The sequence below is a fragment of the Protomyctophum bolini genome (assembly GCF_963924005.1).
Source record: "Protomyctophum bolini genome assembly, chromosome: 17".
NCBI classification, from domain to species: Eukaryota; Metazoa; Chordata; class Actinopteri; order Myctophiformes; family Myctophidae; genus Protomyctophum; species Protomyctophum bolini.
This window is the reverse complement of record NC_137878.1, coordinates 29,488,022-29,511,999: the sequence shown is the minus strand read 5'-3', so window position 1 is coordinate 29,511,999 and position 23,978 is coordinate 29,488,022. Positions and strand designations below refer to the sequence as shown.

Below are 23,978 nucleotides of genomic sequence, written 5' to 3'. Positions count from 1 at the left end.
GGAAGGCAGTGTACAGACCGAGAGCATCATGGCTGCAGTCAGTGTGACTTAATAAACCTTAAACAGTACTGATTTGTGAATACAACGTAGTTTGTGGAGAAGGAAGAAGTTGTAACAACTGAAAGACGTTTCGTATTACCGGGTCATTTTGTATTTTGTTCATATGTGACTTGATCTGATGGCATTTGCTTGTGGAAACTGTTGTGAAACTTTAAAATGTCAAAGCCCGTGTTACTATCGCTTCACCAAAAATTGAGGGCGTGCTTTCATTGTCTCGAAAGCAACCAGAAAGTGTGGAACACTGTACTGGCTGAATGCAGCCCGTTGGTCGTGTCTCTCGGAAACGTAGCAGAGCAGTTTAAAGCCCTTTCCAATGTCCAACTGTCCAGCACTCCGCTGAACTCCTTCCCTGATCTGCAAGAGCGATTGCACTTCAAGCTCGTCGAGGCCACGGAAATAATCTTGGACAAGCTCAATGAGAAAATGTGAGTATGTATTTGATTGCTGTAAACCAAATCGCCCCACGGGGACAAACAAATCAATTTGATTCACAAGACTTTTAAACGCAATTAATGTGCATTATTACATGTCCTTATCTGCAAGATTCAACCGTTATTACCCTTCAACTCAAACCCATTATGTAATAAGTTACAGAATGACTACTGCTTTTCTCTCTCTCTCTCTCTCTCTCTCTCTCTCTCTCTCTCTCTGGCAGAGCTTCTCTCCAGTCTGTGAAGGATGCCACCAGTAACCAGGTGCATGGAGCCTTCCAGTTGTATGAGGAGAACACAGACAACCTGGACCTATCCACCTGCACCCAGAGATCTGCCACCACCCCGTCAGTAGCCGACATGATGGAGTGGCTGCAGGATGCCGAGCGATACTATCGGCAACAGTATCCTTACGCTGTTTATATGTGGATTATATGTGCAATTTTCCAAATATGAGTGAATGTGAATGTGAGTGATCTGCTCTGCAATCAGAGGTGATGCTAACTTTAGGTAATAATGGGTCTAATTTGTCCTTCCCTATTATCATTAATCATTATCAATGAATTATTATTATTATTATCCTCAACCATATGTTCCGATTTCTGAGCAGGAAGACTCTGCTGCTGACCATAAGCCATGATGACCTCTCTCTTCTGGAATCTGCCCCTAAGAGATGGGAGTCCTTGCAGTCACCCAGTGGAGATGAGATGATCACTGGTGAGACCTCATCATACAGGGTTGTTGTTATGCAGATTAAGGGTGGGCGATATGGGCAAAATAAAACAAATCTCAAGTCTTGAGAAAGCCTGGACGCACGCAACGTTGTTGTTTGGTTACAATAAAGAGAAGATGGGGATCTTGGATATCCAATGTACAAGCTCACAACACATATCGCAATGCATTGTGGCCTTGTATGTCTGCTATTTTAGGTATTTTAGCTTTTTTCCCCTTTTAAAAAAAGTTTAAAATAAGGCTTAAGTGATTAATACTATTAAAAGTCAACACTTGTCATATGACGATTATATATTAATTCAAATCGTTCCTGTGGAAAAGACTACTTACTTTTACAAAAAAGTGTGCTCACATGACATCAGCTCTGATTTAATGTTACTTCTTTAATATGTTTTCAGAATTTCTGAAAAACATTTAGTTTTGAATAACTTGTGTATGTTTGTTTTCCATCTTGTATGAAGATTAAGATTAAATGTGAACTAATTACTATCGTGTCTCATTTCAGATATACTCTACAAAGTGTCCCTTTTCATGGAGTCACAATGAAGAAAGAAAAAGAGACTGAATTGCCTTTCTATGAAGTGGTTAAACGGTACAGGAGCAGAAATCCTGATGAAGAAGGATAAACCGATCCGGACATACTGGATGTATGTGTATTAGTTGTATGTAATGGACCCTTTACAGAAGCCACACCACTTACTCAAGTAAAATGTGAGCCTTCCTTGTGTAAGCCTATTTTTTTTATACAAAACCGTTTTGCCTCAACATTGGGAAATGGAAGACAAAAAATTACAATCACTTTCCTACAATGATTTTATGAACGCATTAATCATTTTTATTCTACTGGATTTATTATCTTTTTGAATACAGCTCAAACATGGACTATGTTTTTGAGGAAATGTAATAAGATGTAAGAAACAATCATTAAAACACTCCAGATATAATTCTTTATTCTTAAACAGTTTTGATTCATGCCATTTCAACCAAGTTTAATGTTGGAAATGTGACAGGCAGTGGCATTGCCATACGAAAAGAACTGTATGAAATCACTACAATCTTCAACACAAGCAAACATGACTGGGATACATGTAAAAGGTTTGTTGACCTACTGACCTATAATATCACAATGATATTTCCGCATTTTGCACAAAATAGGCAGGACATCATTTCTTTATTACACTGCAAGTAATGGCCGAATATCAAATTAAATATTGTATAAAGGTTATATACACTCACTGGAGACAATTCAGAAAAATATTAAGAGGTAAATCTACAAAAAGAATAAGCAAATTGTTCAATAAATAAATATGTGGATTTCCACTTAATTCATAGGCCACTTAAATTCACAAGGTTTAAACTACAGACGGGTAAATCACGAGAACAATTGCAATTCAATAGTCCAACTCAATGCCCACCCCACTCATCTTTAGTGTTCTTTCATCTTTTTGCTTTGTTCTTCTACAGCCATCTTTCCTGCTTCCACAGCTTCAAACTTCCTTTCCTCTCTACACGTATTCCTTCATGGGCAGACTGTTGGATGAAATGGGCTTTGGGGGATCTTGTTGCATTGGTGAATTAGCAAAGCTTCGTCCTATGTACCCTTTTCGGTACCCAGCAGCCCTTTCCTGCATGTGCGGGCAGGTGCTGCTCAGCACAGCTCCACTGATCATAAGGATAACCGAAGCCGCCCAACCCAAATAGATCGCTTGACCAAGCTCTCGTTTGTGCATTAGGGGCACATTAGGGTTGTAGAAGTCCTGGACCACTGTATTAGCAGTCCAGGAAACCGGCACAAGAACACACAGGCCTGTCAGAATGAACAGAACCCCTCCGGAGAGCGCAATGCCAGCCTTGGCCCGGCGGTCATCCCCGGCACAGGTGGTGCACTTCATGCCACAGCAGGACACAGTGCAGGAGAGCCAGCCCAGGAAAATGGCCACACACATGAGGGCGCGGGCAGCCTGGATGTCTGGAGGCAAGGCCAGCATTGAGTCGTAGGTCTTGCACTGCATATGGCCCGTGGTCTGGTAGATGCAGTTCATCCAGATGCCTTCCCATTTGATTTCAGAGGTGAGGATATTGCTGCCGATGAAGGCGGAGACCTTCCACTGTGGTAGGGCCGTCACTGTGATTGCCATGATCCAGCCAGTGACGGCACAGGTAAAGCTAATCAGCTGCATGCCAGTGTTCACCATGATAACTATTATCAACTACTTTCTCTACTCCTAAAATAAGTGTTCTCAAGATGAATAGTCTGTGAAACTATGCTTTTCTTTTAATCAATTAAACTGTCAACAATAAACATACGCAAGCTACCAGCTTCTTAAGATCCTGGCCTTAATGTCGCGGCGCAGGTCACTCTCTTCTGTCAGCATCCACTATACTACGTTTTTTCTATTCGGCAGGTTTTTCAAATGTAACACACTTTCCATTCCATATCATTCATACCAAGTCTCCTTTTCATTGTTTTTAGTTGGTAACCTCTTTCTTCCCCTCCTCATATAGCATCGGTCTTTTCCGAATGCCCAGAAGCTCACACACTTTCTCCTTCTTACCCTTTCTGAGTTTGAGATGATGAATTATTGACTAGCCAATACCTGTGCAGCCACCTGTGGCAGCCCACCAACACTGGCTTGATCAGCTATGAAAAATAGCACCACTGAGGCCTATGATGTTTGTGGGTTGAATGAATCTCATCCAACTTTTATTTTAGGCAGGTCCTGTAGTTCGAACCCAACTCGAACCCAGCCAGATCTGGATGGATTGTGGGTGTCAGTTTCTTACTCTGGTTCGGTGTAGCCTTACCTAGATCAGTTAGACTGATAGAACCTGATACTTGGACTCTGTGCCACTCTGATACAGCGCTGGATGGTCACGGCAAGAGTAAAATATTGATTCTAGATAAAAAACAAAATGCTAAACTACTTTATACCTTTCATTGTAAATGAACCACACAATCCTCATTTTAGTCCTCCAGGTGTAAAGATTAGAGATCCACGGGAGATTGACCAAACATGAACACAGATGTTTTAGTCAGCCATGAAAACAGTCAACGAATCAATAAAAGGACGTAATTCCAGTTGCAAATCTGTACATGTCCCTCCAAAAAAAAGATCCAGCTTCAGTCACAGCACCACCTGTGTGCAGAATTACTTGGTTTCAGCAGACGCAATGCTAATCCATATCTCCGAAAGCTCACTCTTCCAGGGGGAAACGAAGCGAACAGACCTCATCATCAGGCATGGCTGCTGCCAGTTCAAGTGGCTTCTTGCTAGGATAAGCACAAAGGATAAGGTCCAAGCCTTGACAAGGCCACTTCAGACTCAATCTAAGGCACAGCCGTCGTCACCCGTCCTGCCCCTCTCTGAACTCAGCGGCGCCCAATTGGGTCAATCCAGCCCAAGTTGGGGTATGGATGGCAAACAGAGCCACTTAGTCTGACTAATGGATAGATGGAGCATCAGGTTAGTCCCTCCCATCTTCAGAAACCCTGTTTACACTGACCCTTTGAGAGCTGCACTGCCTGGAAAGAGAGATAGAGGGAGGGAGAGAGTGAAAGAGCGATAGAACAAAGGATGGAAGGACAGCTATAGAGAAAGAGCGGTGTCTGTAGGTGGATCATAACACAAAGACAATCTGGGGGCCTCTACAATGGACATGCACTGCCTCATTCCATGCAGCGCACACACACACTCTAAACCAGTTACAAAAATCTGCTTTCACGCACCCCTTTTTGTCTGGCACTGTTGTGAAAGGCAGAAACAGCTTACAAGGGGAGCAAAGGTGGAGTTTTTTTGTTTTGTTACAATGAACCAGGTCACAATGTTGTAAACCACAGGAGAAATACGCAGGTACAAAGTCATTCCTATTGCCCAATGTTCAACTGAGGGCAAGTGCCATATAGACAGTGAGGAAATTATGAATATCTGATTACATAATTATTTTAATTTCTTCAGATGAATCTGAAATCATAATATGAAATAAAGACGATAGTAATAAATATTATATAAATAAATATAATAATATTAAGAGAAAAAATCCATCTAATCTGAAAAGTGACCCTCGATCTCTTGAACCACAGCGTGTGTGTGTTGATGAATTAAATATTATGGCAACAAGATCTGTGGTTCAGGTTTCTTTCCTTGTGTAGCCTCCTCTCTCCTCGGTAACGGTGGTCATGACAACAGGCTGGGACACAGGAAATGCGAGAGGAGCAGAAATGATACACAAAGGGGGAATGAGGAGAGAGCGTGACACATACCAATGATGCCATTCCAGTCTGAATGCAGGAAGAGACTGGTATATAATCTATACAGTATTTCATGTAAGTGAGGATTGTTGTGAAATTCCTATACTGTAAACATGCAGCCCAAATATTTTTTATAGAGTTTTGTTTACAGTAGTATGTTACATTAGTGTCAATGGGAGATTGGGTCGGGCATGGGTGAAAGCACAATGAATTAAAAGAAAACACATACACACAACACGAATGCAATACACTATAGCTATATGACCTCCTTTGGTTACTGTGATATAGTTCTTACATTTACGGATTTTTTTTTGAAAAGATGTCACTTTTGTTACTGGGGAAAGTCACAATACAGTATAATCAGAATCAGCTCAAGTAAAAAGTGGGTGAAATTCGTTTTTGTGCATAGTTCTTGTGTAATCTTTTCCAAGTATTAGATTTTAACTAGAACAGTAGAAATATTTGTTTATGGCATAAACAATTAATTGCTATAGCTTGAAACATCTCAACACTGGTTAATGATGAATATGCTGAACATTAAAAGTTAATTTCTGTCAAATTGTCAGGCCTTTTTGAATACCCGTCTTGGACAGGGTTCACTCGAAAAGATGTTTTTTTTAAACCCCCCAGTATACTTAAACTTAAAATGTGACACATCTCTATATCTTCCCCCGACCAACAAGTCAAAGCAAAAATCTGCTAGCCTAAGACTGGTCAACACAATGAAGAAATGGACCAGAGAAGCCATGGTCAAGCTGCTGGCTTGCTTTGACTGTACTGGAGTTTGTCTTTAAACAACTTGTAGCTCACTGATATTGTTACTAGCGGTGCAAACAGACGAATTAATTTATTTAATAGTTTTTTTTTTTTTTAAGTATCAAATGTTAATCAAATACTTGATTTTGGGGCGGCAATATATATTTTCTTCTTAAAAAAAACAACCTTTGAGGACCATTTGTCACCTATAAAATTGAGGACGGTAAGACTCACCAGCAATGACCTGAACGTGTTGTGTAACCACCCTGCTGGGAAGGGAAGCGCCGGGCCCAGATAGTGTTTCATAGCCTCCTGTCTGAAAGTGTCTCCTGTCTCCACACTGGTCACGGTTCTGTGAACAAATGCAAATGAACTAATTCTCTACAATTTTACCTGTTCCCTCAAAAAAACCTGGATTGCATATTTTAACAACTACAGGCCAGTTGATTTGACCTCTGTGGCCATGAAGTCCTTCGAGACAGCACAGACCCACCTCCTGGACCACAATGGAAATAAGTCTCACGACTTTGTTGTGTTCATCATTCATCATCACCTTCACCCTAGAACTGCTTCACTCAAACCTCTGCCAACGAACTCACTATACATGCCTCCACCTGTCAGTGGATCATCAACTTCCCAATAGGCAGGAGGAAAATGTGGTTAATGAAACTCATATTCAGTTCCTTGACAATCAGCACCGTGTCCCCCTGTGATTGTGTGCTCTCCCGACTGCTCTTCTTACATGATTTACTTCACCCCCAAGAGCCCACCGTTAAGCTCCTGAAGTTTCCAGACAATTTAATGGTCTCATACGGGACACTGCGGACAAACACAAAGCTGAATGGCTTTTCCTCTTGTAGTGACACACTAGTCACTCACTAGGCCTACATACATACACACTAGGCCTACATACATACATAACAAAACCTGAGTCATATGCAAGTATACACTTAAAGTCAAACACTGATGAAGGCAAGAGTGCCGACACACACACACACACACACAAAAAACAGAAGGGAAAAAAGGCCTTGCCCTAGAACCTAGAGGACGTACTTCCTGTGCCAACCAGAGGAAGTTGGTTTAAACACAGGGAGCCCAATCAGTCTCCACCAGTCTGATTGACTCTGCTGGCAAGCAGGACAACAACTCTTGTTGTCCTGCTCTTTTAACAGTGCACATGTAATGAATGTCTGTCATCGTTGACAACCTCACATTGTGTAATAATTCTAGAAATGGGCCAACTTTGGAGTAGTTTTGCCACAATACATTAGCACACATGAAATGTTTGTTGCTGCTGTTATGCATGCACAAATTAGATTTACTGATAACAACCAGAACAAGAATAGTGTCAGAATCAAGTGAACCCATTTCCCTTTGGCAGAGTATGCCACCTAGTGACAAAAATGAACTGGTTCCTCCGTTCCTTTATATTAGACATTAGAGGCCAGTGGCCACCATTCTTAATATAAATTAAATACAATGTCCTGTGTATCATACAGTCATGACAAACAACACTCACAGATCAATGAAGAGAACACACATCTGCTCTGATAGAGGCATGAAATACCAATTTATTACTTTGCACATTAACACAAGTAATTCCCTGCAGGCTAAAAAAAAAAAAAAAAAAGTATTTAAACATCACATAATAGCAATAACAGCGAGTGATTAGGCACCCTTGTAGGAAGGACAGAATATGTCATGCCCCTCCCCAACAGGTTAAAAAGGGTTCCTTCACAGAATTGGAATGTTCCAATTCTATGGTTCTATTGCTATTAGACAATCACACATAGCTCAGAGAACACTAGCAGGAAAAAATAAAATAAAAACAGCAGAGCTAGAACACACGCCGAATAAGAAAAAAAAAGAAAAAAAAAAGAAAACATTTTACACAATACACAATGTCAAATTACAAATCTGTTTTAAGATATAATAATATATATCAAAGTCAGAAGAAGTAAAAAATAAATCATGCTCTCTTTCAATAGGGGCACGGAAAGAATTCTGGATCTTTTTTTAAAAAGGTTAAAAAGAGGTAATCCTGTCCCGTAGATGCCATGGTTTTCACCAAACCACCTCACAAAGAGGAAGTGCGCTTGCAAGGGGCCTGCGGAGGTGCCATGGAGACAGGAGAGCCCCGAGAGGCGTGGCCAGGGGCACAAACCAGGAAGTAGGAGACCAAACATATGCTCCCTACACTAGCCTGGGCAGAAGAGAGGGGTTAGGTCTTTAACGGGTCCACGTTTGGAGAAAGTACCTCGTTTGAATTTGGACACGACGCAAAGATCAGAATCCCTCTCCTCATGGCTTGTGCCTCCCAATTTACTGACATTTGTGTAGGAATCTTTAAAATACATCTCGGAGAGACTGGACAAATATTGCTAGCCTAAAACAGTCTCACTAAATTAATAAACATTTATCCCCAAAAGTTTATATTTTTTCTCTCTCTCATAATAAATATGATTCTAAAGAGGTTTTTTTTAAGGACAATACTCTGGCATGCAGGCGAGCAAAGTCGGTTTTATTACTTTAAAAAAAAAGGTTTTTCTAAAGAGCTAATCCACCAAATGCACATTCCCACTGATTGATACAAGCAACAACAAAATAAAAGTACAGACACAAACCGCATTAGCAAGAGCAGACCAACAGCCACAATTAGAATTATAGCTTAGATTTTTTCCTCATTTGCTCGACTAAATTTGCATTAATATTGCTTTGCAATGTTATGTTCAGAATTGGTATTCATCACAGATACTAACCTTTATCAACTTAAAGTGAACATCCTGGAGTCTTAACCATCATTCTCCCCAGGGACATTTCGAGAGGATTCTTTAAAACAAATGCTTCCGACTGATATTCAAACTGATTCAAAAAACAGATGCCCCTTTAAAAACAATGACAGAAACTTATTGCATGCAATGCTTGGACAACACCCTCTTCAGGCCCACAAGCCCTTCCTCCTCCAAATTTCCCACTTCTCTCCCCTTGGCCAGCACCCACGCCCACGACAGGCAGGTGCTCAAACTCATTCATAGCAAACCTGCTGCTTTACGGGTGGTTTATTACAAAAGGGTTTATTACTGAGCTGTCCCCCCTGACGAGGCGTGCGCGACAACTATTCGGAAGCTTCCCCAAGCCCTACTGCATCATCTCATGATCCTATCACAGTCCAAGGGGGCACCGCTTGTACAACGGTCAATATAACACTTATTGCTAAAGCTAAGATGATGGTCTGTGACAGTAACTCGTTAGGTGTCAGTGAAGAAGGGGTCCAAGGGCAGTGCTTATGCTTATCGTCAACATGTCTAATCTTGTGTACAAAAAGAGAAAAGAAAACGCAATAAAAAAAACGAAACAAAAACACCCCAAGTAGTAGAGACTTTGAAAAATTGGTATACTGGTTAAAATACACACAAACAGCAATAGAAACAATGTATTTTTGAAATTCTGAAAGTTTTACTCATTGCAAACCCCTTTTGAACAAATTCCTTCAGTCCCACTTTATTCGGATTACAGTCCCTGATTGTCTCCAACTATCTCACCAGACCAAGGCCCTGGTGCCATCCGAGGGGCAAATCTGTTTTTACCAGGGTCTTAGTGAAGTGTTACACATCTTCTTTAGAGGACAAAAACACATTTTTACCTTTCTAATCTCAGAAACTACTAAGGGGTGCATAAACAAATCTGTCCCAGGGCCCACATTCTCTCACTATTGGCCAGAATGCTACAAATTTTACCAACCCAAATCTCTACCCCTTAAAAACCATGGCTCAACAACTCTTGCCTATTCCTGAAGTCACACTGGTTACTACACAAATGGCTTTGCCGTCGGCCTTAAAATTCATCACAATAGTAATAACATTAACAACAATAACGACAACAACAACATCAATGATAAACTAGTAATTCTAAACAACAGTTTTAAGATAGCCACAAAACATCTTATATTAAACTCTTACAAATCTGCTTTGTTGATTCTTATGTATAAATGCATAAAGGTAAGAGATAAAGAGTGCCCTCTGTTGCTTGCCTAGCGTCCCGGGTCAGTGCAATGAATTGGCCAGTATTAGCAAAGGAGACCAAAAGACAGACACACACACACACACACACACGCACACACACACACACACACACACAAAAAAACTATGCTCATTTTTCCGGCCACTAAAATTAAGGCGGCTAGCGCCTTGTGTAAAAAAGTCTAAACAGAATTAAAAAAAAAAAAAAACATGCTACTACCAACAGTGTCATAACCTTTCAGATCATCAGGTCCAGATATTTAAAAAAAAAAGAAAAAAAGAACAGATCCCAGATCTTTCACACAGACAGCACAGGCTGATACACCTGTACTGTCTGTGCGTAATGCATTCAGCCATTCAACAGGTCCCAATGCCGAGCCAGAATCACAGGTTAGACCACGGTCACCACTGCTACACATCAGACCTGGAGGTTCACTTACTATTTGAGATTGATTCAGTGGCTTTTGTGGGATGGCAATCTTGCGAGACACAAGGGCACCAATCGGATTGCTCCCAAAAGTGCAAATCCCGCCGCATCTCGCACTCCAGGCAGGCTGAAGCACAAGTTCAAAGTGAATTCAATTAGTAACTGACCCAGGGCTGCTACACCCACCAACCTCTGTGTGAGGCCTGTATAATTAATCTGTTTCAAAGTTGCTTTTTATAGATGTAACTATTTATATGTTAATATATGTATTGTACGTGTGAATATAAAAACATCAAATCTGAGGCATTTACAGCAGTTATCTCCTTGATTTCCCTTTACAATTCAGTGGCCTGCCATGAAAAATACACACACACCCACACACGCGCACACACACAAACAGCAGTACATGTATATACAGAAACGCACATGCTCACACAATCGCTTACTCTTGGTTAAAATGGGAGGGGAGTAGTAATGGGCATGGATACCCAGGTCACCTCGTTTGTAAAAGACCGTAAAGGAGAGAAAAGTTAAAACACACACTCATAAAAAGGAAAAAAAAATATATAATATATATATATCATTCTCAAAAGGTTAACTCGTTACTCCCCCTCCACCTCATTTCATGCAGAGTCCATCCCCCCACCACCCGAAAACCCAAGACCTTGTGACAGATTTCGCCCAAAGGGGCTTTGAGGTAAAAGTAGATAAGAGTCCTGCTTAGCTGGGAGAGCTGAAGAGCTGGTCTGACACAATTGGCGTCAGTCCACTCCCTTGCTCAGTGTGTCTTACAAAAACAAGAATAAAAGGACATTCAAAATTGGAGAAAAAACAAAACCAAACTCAAAATAATGGCTCAATATGTGTGTATGGTTTGTTTTTCCTTTGCGCACTATAAACCGCGAGGTTTCTCAGTGCCGGATTGCTGGTTAGAAAGGCGGCTTAATCGGGAACATGACCATGGAACAAGACTTGCCAGGTGGTGGGAAACGGCAGAATCCTCTGGCATCGAGCCGCTTTGGTGCAGATTAAGAAAATGTTTGAAGAAGAGAGACAAAGAGAGGGACAGACAGAAAGACAGACACAGAGGATACCGTAGAAGAGAAGAGACTGGCAAATAGAAATGGAGGAAGGGAAGAAGCCGGCCGGCTGGCTGGCTGGCTGGCTCAGGCGAAGTACATGGTGTGCTGGGTGTCATAATGAATCTGAACTGCCTTGGCCAACGCCAGGGGATCACGGCCGTTACTCTGGCCCGATACATGGCTACCTTCCGCACTATGAGAAAAACAGACACACAGGAGGATATTACAAACAGTATTGTACCTTTTTGTGTCAGATTAAAGCTGCTGTTGTCAGTGACTTCATCATGCGTATCGTGTCTAAGCATGAGAATTTACAAAATGGATGCAAGTGCATTCTATAGTGTATATACTTTCAATGTACAGATTCATATGTTTTGGATATTCTACTGTGATAATGATAAAACATACTCCCTCCCCATGCCTTTGGCCTGGTGGAGACAATTACTTATGATCCTAGGTTCTTGGGTTACTTTAATATGATCCTAGATTACTATTTCTATGCATTTGATGCATTACCTTGTGTTGTCATGCTTAATAATAATAATAATAAGAGACGTTAAGATCTATTACTGTAAGCTTAAACTACACACGACAACTTCTATGCTACAATCAATGCAACTATCCAGACAAACGTTCCCAGTTCTCTCTGTACCTGTCATGGTCCTTGTCCACCAGGTGGTATCGAGCACGGAACGCCACTAGTCTTGCATAGTAGGCTGGTGCTGGGATGGATACTGAGCGTGTGCATCGGACATAGGTGTGGCATAGCTGGTAGGTGAGCAGCTGCAGCTCGTCAGCCGTGAAGCAGTTGTCGTCCCAAAGGACGTGGTAGTGAGAGGGACGGCTGGTGCCCTAGAGGAGGGGGACATGACAACAATAAGCTTTTTTGTGCTTTGGTGTTTTTATTTTTCTCTTTCATATCTGCACAGTGACCGTAACCATTCTTGTAAAGTCAGACCACTTCGCCCCTTGTGATCTGGCAAGGCTCAATAGAGATTTGTGTAGGATGAGGGTGTCATCAACGCAAGCAATGACATACGACCAGCAGTTTGTAAATCAAACTTTCAACGAAACAACGAAACAGGAGAAAAGAAAAAATAACATCTTGTACTCCCTCGACAAAGGCCTTTAATCAATTTTAAGGCAAGTTATACAACAGCTACTGATTCACCAACAGGGATTCAGAGCTGTACCACTACCAATAATAACCATAATATACCAACAGGTAAATGACAGGTAAAAGTATCACAATGTGATACCTTGTGGACCAGTCGAACTGGAGTTAATTTGCTTATACAGTATCAATGGTAAACAATGGGGAACCATTTAAGATGGGGTTTGGCACCGATTGGTCGAGCTATCCAGCTGTGAAAACAAGAGTTACCAACGCCTTTCTAACCAGCAAAGAGTTATAAAAACAAATATATAGCAGCATTGATGCTAACCTCCTCATTGTTGTTTAAAGTTCAGAGCTACTTGTACTCGTCATGTCATCCCTCTCCCGTAAATCATTGCTTCCAGCTGCCTGGCTCAATCGATTTCTCAGTGGATGTTTTTGGAATGGAATCTCAGTTCAGAAACTGAGCTTGGAAGATTTAAGATGGCAATTTGATCACGGCCATTTATTGAAGAAAGAAATGACTGACTGGACTTTGACACAAGTTGTCTTCTGTTGCTGCTCTTAAGAATGTACTTTGTGTTTCTACAGTACTAACCTGCCTGCAGACCGAATATGTGTGAGTGAATAGTTCGGGTGCAGTACTAAGTTCCGACCAGTCATTGGTCCGACAACCTACCTCAAAGCCTAACCTAACTAACCCTAACCGCAAGCATGGAGCAGCGCATGTTCGGATTGTTGGCCAACCTTAACGCATGTTCGCCAAGTCGGACCAATGACTGGTCGGAAAAGCATACGGACCCCAATAAAAAAACCACACACACACACACACACACACACACACACACACACACACACACACACACACACACAGTAGTTTAAATTAAGATAACCTTTCTACAAGTGACACTATAATCTACAACAGAACTGAGTGGAATAGTGTGTGCGTTCAGGCCCTCACCTGGATCCCTGCATGGCTGCACAGGTAAAAGTCAAACTCAGAGGGGTGTGTGATGGTGCTGTCCACCGTGGTGCCTGCTGGGACATTACCGCTCTTCCCAACCTGCAGGGAGAAATCAATCAGGCATGATCATTGGAGGAGCTGGAATCAATGTTATTTGATGTATCTCTTATTTTTTAATAATCTTAAAAAAAGAGAAAAACATGGCATGCTAAAGTGGTCTCATGGGTTGTCTTATGAATGAATGCCTACTGACCCTTTCAGCCTTGTCAGAACAGAACAGACGTGTGTGGTGGCGTTTCTGGACCACGATGTAGGTGATCCCAGGCCTGTAGTCCTCCTCCAGGCTAATACACGCCTTCCTGATGGCAATCAGCTCTGGCCATGCAACCTGGGCGCACATATTATACACACAATTCCATAAGAGACCAAGCTAGACCTTATGATGAATAATTGTTGAAGTGTGAGCTCTGGTGAACTGCAATCTATTTATTTCTATTGGTATAAGTATAAATGTGACAATAGGGGTGAATGAAAATATAAACGGAAGAATTAAAAGGTAAAACAATAAAACATGTAATTGTAATCTAAACCATTATGTGCTTGAAAATGTTGGACAGACACTCAGACAGGCCAACCAACTAACAGACTGTGTGATTGCAGCTAAAAACAATAGAAGTAGGTTGGGGGTGGCTTATTGTCGGTATCAGCCAGTAACATGCGGGAGTCTATCCCCGTTACAATGCACTAGACCCCTGGGAGATGGATTGCTGAGGTGGAGCGCCACACCTACCATCAGCTCCCAGTACTTCCCTCATGACTTGCTGCACCAAGCTGTGCTACTCATTCGCTGAGTTGGGGGTGCCCGGGATCGAACCCATGAAGTTGTGGTCCAAAGGCGAGAGCTCTACCGACTTAGCTACCCGGACACAATAGAACAATAGAATATTTAATAATAGTCATATGGATGTCTCACCTGTTTCATCTGCCCCTCAGACACTCCACCACGGTAGTAGATGATGCGCGTAGGCTTAAAACGTGTGGACTTGTAGAATTGGATGAGCAGCTCCCGTACCATGTTTGTCAAATCCTGGATGACTTCCTGGCTGAACAGTTGCTCCTATAGAAACAGAGTAAAGTGAGCAAAAGTAAAGCTAACAAATTAGATCCATTAAAGCCAGAGTTATACCGGTACTCGTTTACTGCGTTTGAGTGTTGCATACCGAAAACAGCGGATCTATAAGATCACAACACTTCGCAGTGTGCAACATTATGGGCATCACAGTGCGACACATAATACATTAAGAATCTATATGCAGCACTCAGGTGACACTTGGAACATTTTAATATAGGAGACATGCTTATACAAGCTGCAAGGACGCAGCATAAAAACAAAAACAAATGCTCGCTAGTTAAAAAACTAAATTGTGATAAAGGGCATATAACAATCCATTGGGTCTGTATTTTCGGTCATAATAACGTTCCACACAAATAAGTGAACATTCTGTGAGAATAGCAGATCTACAAGGCATGTAACATTTCATTCAACTCAAGATACTATTCACAATACTGGGTTCACGATAACATTTCCACAATTTTTTTATCAAATTATTTTTCCAGACAAATGACTGAAAATCGTTGATGTAGAACAACACAGAGGTAGCTCTCGGATTGAAAGGTATAACAACGTATAGGTTGCATCAGGTCTAAATCGGTCAAAGGAATATCAACATATCTACCGTTCAAGTTTATTGGTCATTTAAAATAATGACCAATAAACTTGAACTAGATATGTTGATATTCCTTTGACCGATTTAGACCTGATGCATCTACAAGCTCAGCATGCAGAAACACACAAAACAACACATTTATGTAATAAAGTTCAGTTACGTACCTGTGTTGGTTCGGTTACCTGCGACAAATCCTGTCTTGAGGTCTGGACCCGCACCGTGGCACAGTAACGGCTGGGATGGCCGTCCATGCTGCCCACCACCGCAGCAATGGACGGCTTCTTCCCGTCCCCTGCTGGGGGGTGTGTGACGTCAGCTCCCAGGAAGATGACTGGCTGCTGGAACACAGAGGGCCTGGGTGGAGTCGAGGAGACAGAGTGCATGGATTAAAACTAAATGAAATCTCGCAACTGAAAAATGTTGCTAGGCCAAGCCCTAATATGTGATTTGTGAAACGGTGTGAAATGAGTCACCACACACTAGCGCTGTGTGTCCTACACACTTAACACAATATGTAAAATGAGGTTTTGGTAGCCATACAGCCAATCTGGGTACCCATTGGAAAAACCATACAGCTAAACAGTTGAAGAAATTGCAGATAGAGGCGTTAACGTGGTTATGAAATATCTGAGATCATTAGGGTTTTCTGGACTGAAATAACTAATAACCAAAAATAGGCTATCTACAAGCTTAAGTGTTGTAAGCTTGTAGAAGCTTGTAGCCAATTTTTTGTTTAAGACAGGCTGACTTCTATGGGATCCAAATGACTGAAATCAGTCGTGGCGACTGAGAACTTTAATCCATGAAAGTGGATGCCGACGGGTGAGAAGAGGACAGAGAAAACAAATACAAATAAATAGAGGCAATGACTCACTGCATCCCATGTATCCTTGCACATATGGGTTCAGTGTGTATTTACCATTTGTTGCTATTCGCACCACATCTACTCAATTTGTTTTTTACAGAATGCGGTACAATCGTATGTATCCAGCTATTGAATTTTGTTAAATTACACCGAACTCAATATCCAAACAACTCCTGTTATGCAGCACTAAAGACGATAATCTCATATAGTTAATATGATTTGCCCTGAAAACATAACAGATTATTAGATTTCCAAAGCGGACCTTTGATGAGGCACCAGGACGTTGTTGATGCCCCCCAGTTTGGCATTGATCTTGAGGCAGAGGTTGGAGAGTGTCTGTGGGGACGTCTTGACCACATTCTTCACCTGGACACACTGGGTGGCCATGCCCAGCAGAGTGTCTCCTACCCGTTTCACTTCAGCTAAAGAGAAGGAGGAAGGAAGTGTGTGTGCGCAACAGTTAATCAAACTAATAAATGTAATCCATTATAAAAAAGTAACCAACCAGATACCGAAAATAGCAGATCAATCTCACAAGGTGATGCAGCCTGTTGTGAGCATATCGACCATTTTCGCATGACACAATTGGACAACAAATTATAAAAATAGTGGTTCACCAAACTATTCGCATTGACATACATTCAAAGCATATCCGAGTAATGAATAAAACTATTTATTTTACCATAGACCGGTGTTTTCCCAGGAAGAATGACCACGATTAGCTGCAGGCCAACGTAAGACATCTTGAGGTGTTTGAACATGGGCTCCACACTGTCAGCCCCCTGGGCGTATTTACAGAAGCACGGCTGGCCCTGGATAGGCATCCCAGCATCCTTGGAGATCTTGCGCAGCTGGTCTGTGAAACTCCTGTTATAAAACATTGTACAAGACATCAGGAAATTAGCAGTATGTGTTAAAAGGTCAACGTTGCTCAATGTAAAGGGTGGCAAATGAGTCTGGAAATGATCTGTCTCAAACGTGGTACACAAATTAGGTCACTAACACCAACAACTTTTGTCTTTAGTTGGAAAGGTTACAATAATTGTCATTCATTCCTGAGACACATTACTTAATCTTTTAAAAGAGGAAATAAGGAGACCAAGGGCTCTGCATTGCAAATATTTAACTCTAGCACTGAAACGATAACGTACCCATGATACAACAAATAATTTGTTCAAAGGTCAAAATGTTTTGTAATCAGAATGCAGAATTTAAAATAGGATTCTGATCATAAATGGGTTATTATAGAGTCCATTATAAGCTGCTCCAGGCCCTTCCGTTATCGGCCGCAATTCCTTTTTTGTCATTGGTTTGGATTGTGTATTGCCTCTGGAGAGAATGTGCCGCCGAAAGAGCGAGACTGGAAGAAGTTCCCCTCAGGTCACAGGTCTCCACCAGGATAATAGCATTTGTGATGTTTGGACAAAATGTGTAGAGTAATAATATATGAAAAATCTAACAGATCTGTGTTGAACACATGACTATAGATATAGATATACCGATTTGCATGATGTATGGATAAAATCTGTGAGTAAAACAGATTTTGCAAAACTCTGCCTCATGGTGGTGCTATAACAGGCAGAAATTATTCCTTGGCCTCTAGGGAGTGTGCATACAAAGTTGTACACAGATCGGTGTAGTTATAGGTAAAAACAGGAATTGGGCTGTTATAGCGCCACCATGAGGCCGATTTGAAAATGTTTATGTGCCCACGCAACACTTTCAAAATAGTAACCCAAGGGTGCCCATTTTTTACTTTTTTGCCAAGACGTCCACAGAGGTCTTGGGCACCACATACGGGTAATTCCCAGGACGTCTGTGGAAGTGTAATGCTGAACTCGACACAAACAGAAAGGCATACTAGCAATCAACAATTTATTTAAATTAAAGAAAACATGAAAAGGTATTCTGAGAGAATTTAATTTCCTTATCGTGACGCATTTCTTAGTGATTCAGGGGCTGGGTGTCTCAGCAATGGGATCAAGTTAAACTGCACCAGAGCAGAGCTTCAGACAGCAAGCAGATTAATGTCTTGTAACCAGTATGAGGATTGATTTGTGGAATTGAGGACTACATGAATACCATGACATGCCTGGATGTCAAGTCAGTCCACCAAGTAAAAAGATCTTAAATCTCAAAGTACTGAAAGAAGAGGTTTCTCTTCTCATCTCAAATTGTTTCAGAAACATAATTAGAGTACCGTTTAACTTTAAAACAAGATGGGTTTGTAATGCGCAGAAACCATCTTTGTTTCATTCAACATAAGCAGCACCACCCTCTGTCTAATTTGATTTGATTTGATTTTATTAGACGTCATGCAAGAAAAAACAAGTTACATCATGTTCATCTAGAAGCGTCAAGGAAAAACACAAAATACAGTCTTCCGACTTATTTTCATTGTGGTCCTTGGTCTGTGACGAGCTACACTACCTACATCATAAATACATATGTGATTTCATTGCTAATATAGTTAAACATGATACTATTCTGCAACATTTTCTAAAAGCCATGCTTCGACCCTTATCTTAAAAAGGAGATGGCTGCTGATTCTCTTTAGATTTGGAAGAGCAGTAAGCTGGAACTCACTACCCCTGAATATAAAGGAACGTTTTCCCATTTCAGTGGTGAACGTGGGCATGGTCAGGTCTGCTATGCCGGCTCTGGTGAGGTGGGAATTAATTAATGAACTTCACTGCGCTTCTGAAAACATTTACAAAAGGTACTCAGGGCTGTTGATATAGACGTTATGCACTAGGTTCAGTTGAAGTTGAACTGACCTGGCCACTAAAGGGAGCCAACCAAACTGCTGAAAGTGCACTTTACCAACAGGGTCCCTTGCAGACAGCCCCAAAACGAGCCTGACTAGCTTGTTTTGAGAGACCTGTAGTTTCTCTTTTAGGGCTTTGTTAACACCACCATACCATCTATCTAGCATTATGAATCATAGTTCTGTGTTGGGAGAATCAATAGGGGTTTGTCACTCACTCATACAGCTGGAATATTGGGAGATGTATTGACAGGTGCATGTCATGATATTATTAGTTAAAAAATCTGTTAGTATCTGATGATGCAATCACACATTACTTTGATTGAAAGCATTATTTCTGGGGATTTGTTAGTTTTTGGGCCATTTAGGGGTTAATAACAAAAAATGCTCAAGGTATAACATTGGCCACCCTCTTGAATTCTTAAGAGATGACCCCAAGCTACAAGAATCTGTTGAGAAAAATAAATTTTACTGACGAAACCACGTTCACCCCCACGGCTCCCGGACTAGAAGATATGGACACATTTTGGGGGGAAAGGGTTATTCTAAAACTTACTTCAGCAGATCTTCTCGACACTGTTTCTGTGGAGCGAAGCAGGCCACGGCCCACACTTTGATCTCGATACCGGCGTAGAACTGCTTCCCTCTCATGTCCCACACGCCCTGGTTGGGCGTGGCCACCGTCTTGTTCTGGGGAGAGAGTCCCTACACTCTTAGTCAATCCCTGCTGCTTTGTGCTTTTGCCAAAATAGCCTCTAAATTCTACGTGGAATTGTATAGGTTGGCATTTATTTCTTGATCGTCTTGACTGTTTAAACATGACCGGGCCACTATGCCGCTATGCTCAATAACAAGCTTGATAAGCCAAAAGCGTCAATCACGTCAACTAATGCTAACTAGTGTGGCTAAAATGTTCTAATGAACTCGCATATAAATTTGGTCTAACCTGAGCTCTGTCAAACTGAACCTGGATTCCTGGAACACCTATTGCTCCCATATCCCAGCATTGCATATATGTAAATGACTGAGCGGTTGCACAAAGACCCGCCCGGCAGCACGGTTTAATGCAATTTATTTGTGCGAGTTATACGTATTCTTTGTTGAATTACTCATGACAAAGTCAACAGTATGTACAGTATGTCCATAAAATAAGCAAGCAGCACACGCAGACAATACATTAGTTCTTTCTTTCAATTATTTTATTATTATTATTATTATATTTTCACAACACTGGCTAGCCTACTTTCTAATGTTTTGATAAATCACGCGACAGGTGTATGCATATGACGGTATAGAGTTTCAAACTAACGGTAAAGTGTGCCGCGCCCCCCATAGTGCATCCCCAGTACTCACCCTTCCACAGTCTCTCCCGGTGTCTGTGCTCACGCGGCCCCCGTACTGCAGCATGGGAGCTGGGAGGACGCGGCCCGTCACCTCCGTCATGTCATTGTGCACCACAATGCCAAACTCCTTCAGGTAGGGGTCCGGGCCCCCAACCATACTGTTGCTTTTGACCTGGGGAGAAGGAGAAAGAGACAGAGAATGTTATAAAGAATGAATAGCAGCCAGGGAAATGAGGGAATCATGATAGAGGAAGAGAAGTGACATTAAATAAAAAGTGACACTTCACCCTTTTTGCTACAAATATATATGTTAATGACGTTTAGAAGAACGCCTTCATGAGGTCTTTATGTGTGTAATATGTGGTTTTAGATATTTTAGATTTTAGCAGTGTTCATGTCATGGACACTGGGCTCACTTCCTTCCTGGACTACAATTCCCATAATGCTTTGGTGCACTTATAGGGGGAGGGCTGTCTTACTGAGACAACATGTAGTCCAAGGAAGCTTAGAGAATGAAGTGTCATGGTCACGTGACTGCTTTTCGATGTGCACAGAACATCATTTTTTTGAGGATTTAAACAGCAGCAGGTATTGTTTCTGTTCCGGGGGTATCGCAAGATTTGGCTGCCAGACAGGAAACGGTGGACAGTCTCGCGATATCTGGCACGTTCAGAAACATACTTTCTGCTCTGTAGACACCTATATAAAATTACACAGTGTACACATCGAAAAGCAACACAGCAGACATAATGTGTTGTATGTCTTCTGTTATTTGCCAGAAGCGATTACTTTACAAAATATCTCAGTCTTTCAGAAATAGTGTTTGTTCATGAGCTGGTCACAGAGCTCTCATTGACTCCAGTGCATTCTGCTGAACTTCCGGGTGCAGTTTGGCTCCCATGGTGTGACGAATCTGCCGCCTGGAATTGCGTGATAGCGAAAATGACGTTGGTGACCTTACCTCCATCTAAAACCACATCACACATAAAGACATATTTTTTTTGCAAAAAAGGGTGAAGTGAATACAATGAAAATTGATTTTCAGTTCAAATTGCAATGCAATTCCAAAATGCAATGACCCCATCTGCTTTTCTACCTGCAGTTCACATTCCATCACTCACCAGTCTACTGATTTCCTCCTGTCTGTCGGGGGCGGAGCGAGCAGTTGCTTTGATCATGGTGGACGTCTGGTTGTCTGTCAGTTTCTTGATACAGCGCTGGCCTGCAACTATGTTACAGACCTGCAGAGAGTAACGTAACACATCGTTAGGATGCATATGGGCAAATGTATATGTGATCCAATGAAACAACGAATTGGTCCTACTCCTCCCACGGCTGTGCACTTTACAGGAGTCAAGTGTAATAAAATATATTTAAATTCAGAATCAAATTTGTTCATGTTCGAAAACCTTTGAATTAAAGCAATTCTGCAAAGGGTGGGCCAAACTTCCTCCACAAGATGTCAAAAACAAGTTGTAGTTGTTAACCGATGATGACAAATAAGTGTCATTGGGGCAAATACTTTTTCCTGCCACAGTAGGTGGAGTAAATCGACCAATTATAAATTGTTAGCTGTAGCTATAACTAAATATGAATAAATATGCATTAGAAGCATTCATTTTAAACTATTCAAAGTAATATAGTATATCATGTTGTAGCTCTGATCCCCTTTCATATTAAATTATTTTTCTTAATGACCAGTCAAATATAGGTAGAAAATATAAAAATCACCATCTGTGTTAGAGATGAATCAGAGACTTATGTGAAGAAAACCCTGAAAAAACGAATAAAACTATGAACACCATACTGTATGTGGGCGCGTGTTTGTGTGTGTTTATGAGTCAAAGAGCCCTCCTCTCACCTCCAGAGGAAGGTAGGTGTGCTTCTGTTCTTGCCCTACTTGAAGACAGGGCAGGTGCGGATATTTAAGCTGCAAGTTGTACTTCTGCTTAAAATACTGAGCTACAGTGCACTCCATGGCTTGGCCATTCTCTAGCTGCAAAGGGAACCTGTCAATTGAATGGTACATGGGGGTTAAAGAAATAGAAAATGTATCATGTTAGTAAATCAAGACCACAAAATTAACGATATAGTTGACATCACAACAAAAATGAGTTAACCCAGTTTGGTCGGGAACCCCTTTTGGTGTTTTAAACATTATGCTATAATTTAGCTATTGAAAAACAGCAGATCTACAAGCTCATAGCGTGCCACCGAGTGGCGTGCTACGAGCTTGTAGATCTGCTATTTTTTTTAAATCATGAAAATATTTATTTCAGAAAACTGGCGGATTTAGAATATTTCTTTTTAATTTTGAGGTCAGGCCTAAATGGACTAATGTTATAAATACCGGTATGTTGTTTATTGGGTCCTGTATAAATTAAAAAAAATGATCTGCACTTCTCAAAATCACCTGCATATTATATAGTACTACAGGACAGAAAGCGTTGGATTTAAGTACCCATGGTGTTCAGCCTGCTTTGCATCTCCAATAAACAGTGAGAGTTAATGGAATCACAGAAAGAGAGTGGGAGAGAGGATTGCTGGAACAAGACTGTATGTGGGCAGTGTTAAAGAGCAATGATGCCATCTTTGTTCAACGGAATTAAAAAAGAGAATACAGAGATTTGATATCCTTCAGCTAGATGGCTTGCAACATTATTGTTTGTAATGTCTTATATTTAATTACTATGTTCAACTTACTATTTTAGGTGAGAACCTTGTATAAGCCTTCTATGGATTTCCTTTCACACCTTTTGCACGTATTTGTGTCTTTTTTTAATCATTACCTGATGTACCGATTATATTGTGCAAATAAATAAAACGAAACATTAGCACCGTCTTTGGATTCATTACAAAGCAACTCCACCTTTCATCGATTTCAGTTTCACAACTTTATTGCTAAGCTGTCTCAGTGGGTCAACTAGTAGTGGAGAGGAGAAGAAAGTAGGGGTGCACGATTATGAAATTATGACCGATACCCAATCTTCGATTATTTGCAGAGTCAGTCGCAGATCGGATATCGATTCTGACCAATTCCGATATTATACAGAGGACCTGATGACCACAATGGAAACAAGCCTAGGCCTAGGGGCTTGGCCCAAAGCCTGTTAACCGTTTCGATACGTAGGACAGGTATACGCGTCATGATTAACACATTATGTGCACTTTTAATCTTTCAAAATGGCGACCCAGGGTGCCCCCTTTTTAGACCCACTTTGACCGATTAAACATGACGAGCAGGCTCATCATAAGGGGTTTAATATCTCTGTAACATTGCCTGGCTGTTTCTCATTCATTGAATCTCTCCGGTTGCTATGCACGGTTGCCAGGGCCCCTCTGGCACTGCAAAACTTTCTCAATAGCCAATGGCCTCTATTTTAGGCCGAGGCTTTTTTCTCTGAAACTAAGGCGCAGTCCGTGGTGTTGAACAGATCGG

General features: G+C 41.3%; 3 protein-coding genes across 8 annotated transcripts in view; 1 reads left to right on the top strand and 2 right to left on the bottom strand.

Moving 5' to 3' along the window:
• The first annotated feature begins 27 nt into the window (after positions 1-27).
• airim (AFG2 interacting ribosome maturation factor) lies at positions 28-2,148 on the top strand. Its single transcript, XM_080787413.1, has 4 exons — positions 28-485; positions 716-895; positions 1,102-1,208; positions 1,729-2,148. The coding sequence occupies exons 1-4, from the start codon at positions 217-219 to the stop codon at positions 1,767-1,769; spliced, it is 597 nt and encodes a 198-aa protein (XP_080643539.1). The 5' UTR covers positions 28-216; the 3' UTR covers positions 1,770-2,148.
• Positions 2,149-2,728: 580 nt separating this feature from the next.
• On the bottom strand, positions 2,729-3,418 carry cldn35 (claudin 35; the record flags this gene model as incomplete). The annotated part of the gene is made up of 1 exon (XM_080786885.1): positions 2,729-3,418. The coding sequence occupies one exon, from the start codon at positions 3,416-3,418 to the stop codon at positions 2,729-2,731; it is 690 nt and encodes a 229-aa protein (XP_080643011.1).
• A 4,353-nt stretch (positions 3,419-7,771) lies between these two features.
• The window catches only part of ago4 (argonaute RISC component 4), a 32,189-nt gene continuing 15,982 nt past the window's right edge, over positions 7,772-23,978 (bottom strand). For 2 of the 6 annotated variants that reach the window (XM_080787016.1, XM_080787019.1), the window contains exons 8-19: positions 22,401-22,548; positions 21,647-21,780; positions 20,550-20,703; positions 19,753-19,901; positions 17,112-17,296; positions 16,692-16,851; positions 15,729-15,918; positions 14,811-14,954; positions 14,091-14,225; positions 13,835-13,936; positions 12,409-12,608; positions 7,772-11,949 (exon numbers count right to left, since the gene is read on the bottom strand). In XM_080787016.1, the coding sequence (XP_080643142.1) occupies positions 11,841-11,949; positions 12,409-12,608; positions 13,835-13,936; positions 14,091-14,225; positions 14,811-14,954; positions 15,729-15,918; positions 16,692-16,851; positions 17,112-17,296; positions 19,753-19,901; positions 20,550-20,703; positions 21,647-21,780; positions 22,401-22,548 (1,810 nt within the window). In that variant the 3' untranslated portion in view covers positions 7,772-11,840. Of the gene's footprint in view, positions 11,950-12,408; positions 12,609-13,834; positions 13,937-14,090; positions 14,226-14,810; positions 14,955-15,728; positions 15,919-16,691; positions 16,852-17,111; positions 17,297-19,752; positions 19,902-20,549; positions 20,712-21,646; positions 21,781-22,400; positions 22,549-23,978 lie in introns of all 6 variants that reach the window. The other 4 variants (XM_080787017.1, XM_080787020.1, XM_080787018.1 and 1 more) reach the window with 3 other exon arrangements.

Bases quoted from the DNA above. Each gene is read 5' to 3' on its own strand.
- airim (XM_080787413.1), top strand. From the start codon at position 217: ATGTCAAAGCCCGTGTTACTATCGCTTCACCAAAAATTGAGGGCGTGC. The intron at 896-1,101 runs GTATCCTTACGC...ATTTCTGAGCAG, and splicing joins GAGCGATACTATCGGCAACA to GAAGACTCTGCTGCTGACCA. The intron at 1,209-1,728 runs GTGAGACCTCAT...GTCTCATTTCAG, and splicing joins TGGAGATGAGATGATCACTG to ATATACTCTACAAAGTGTCC.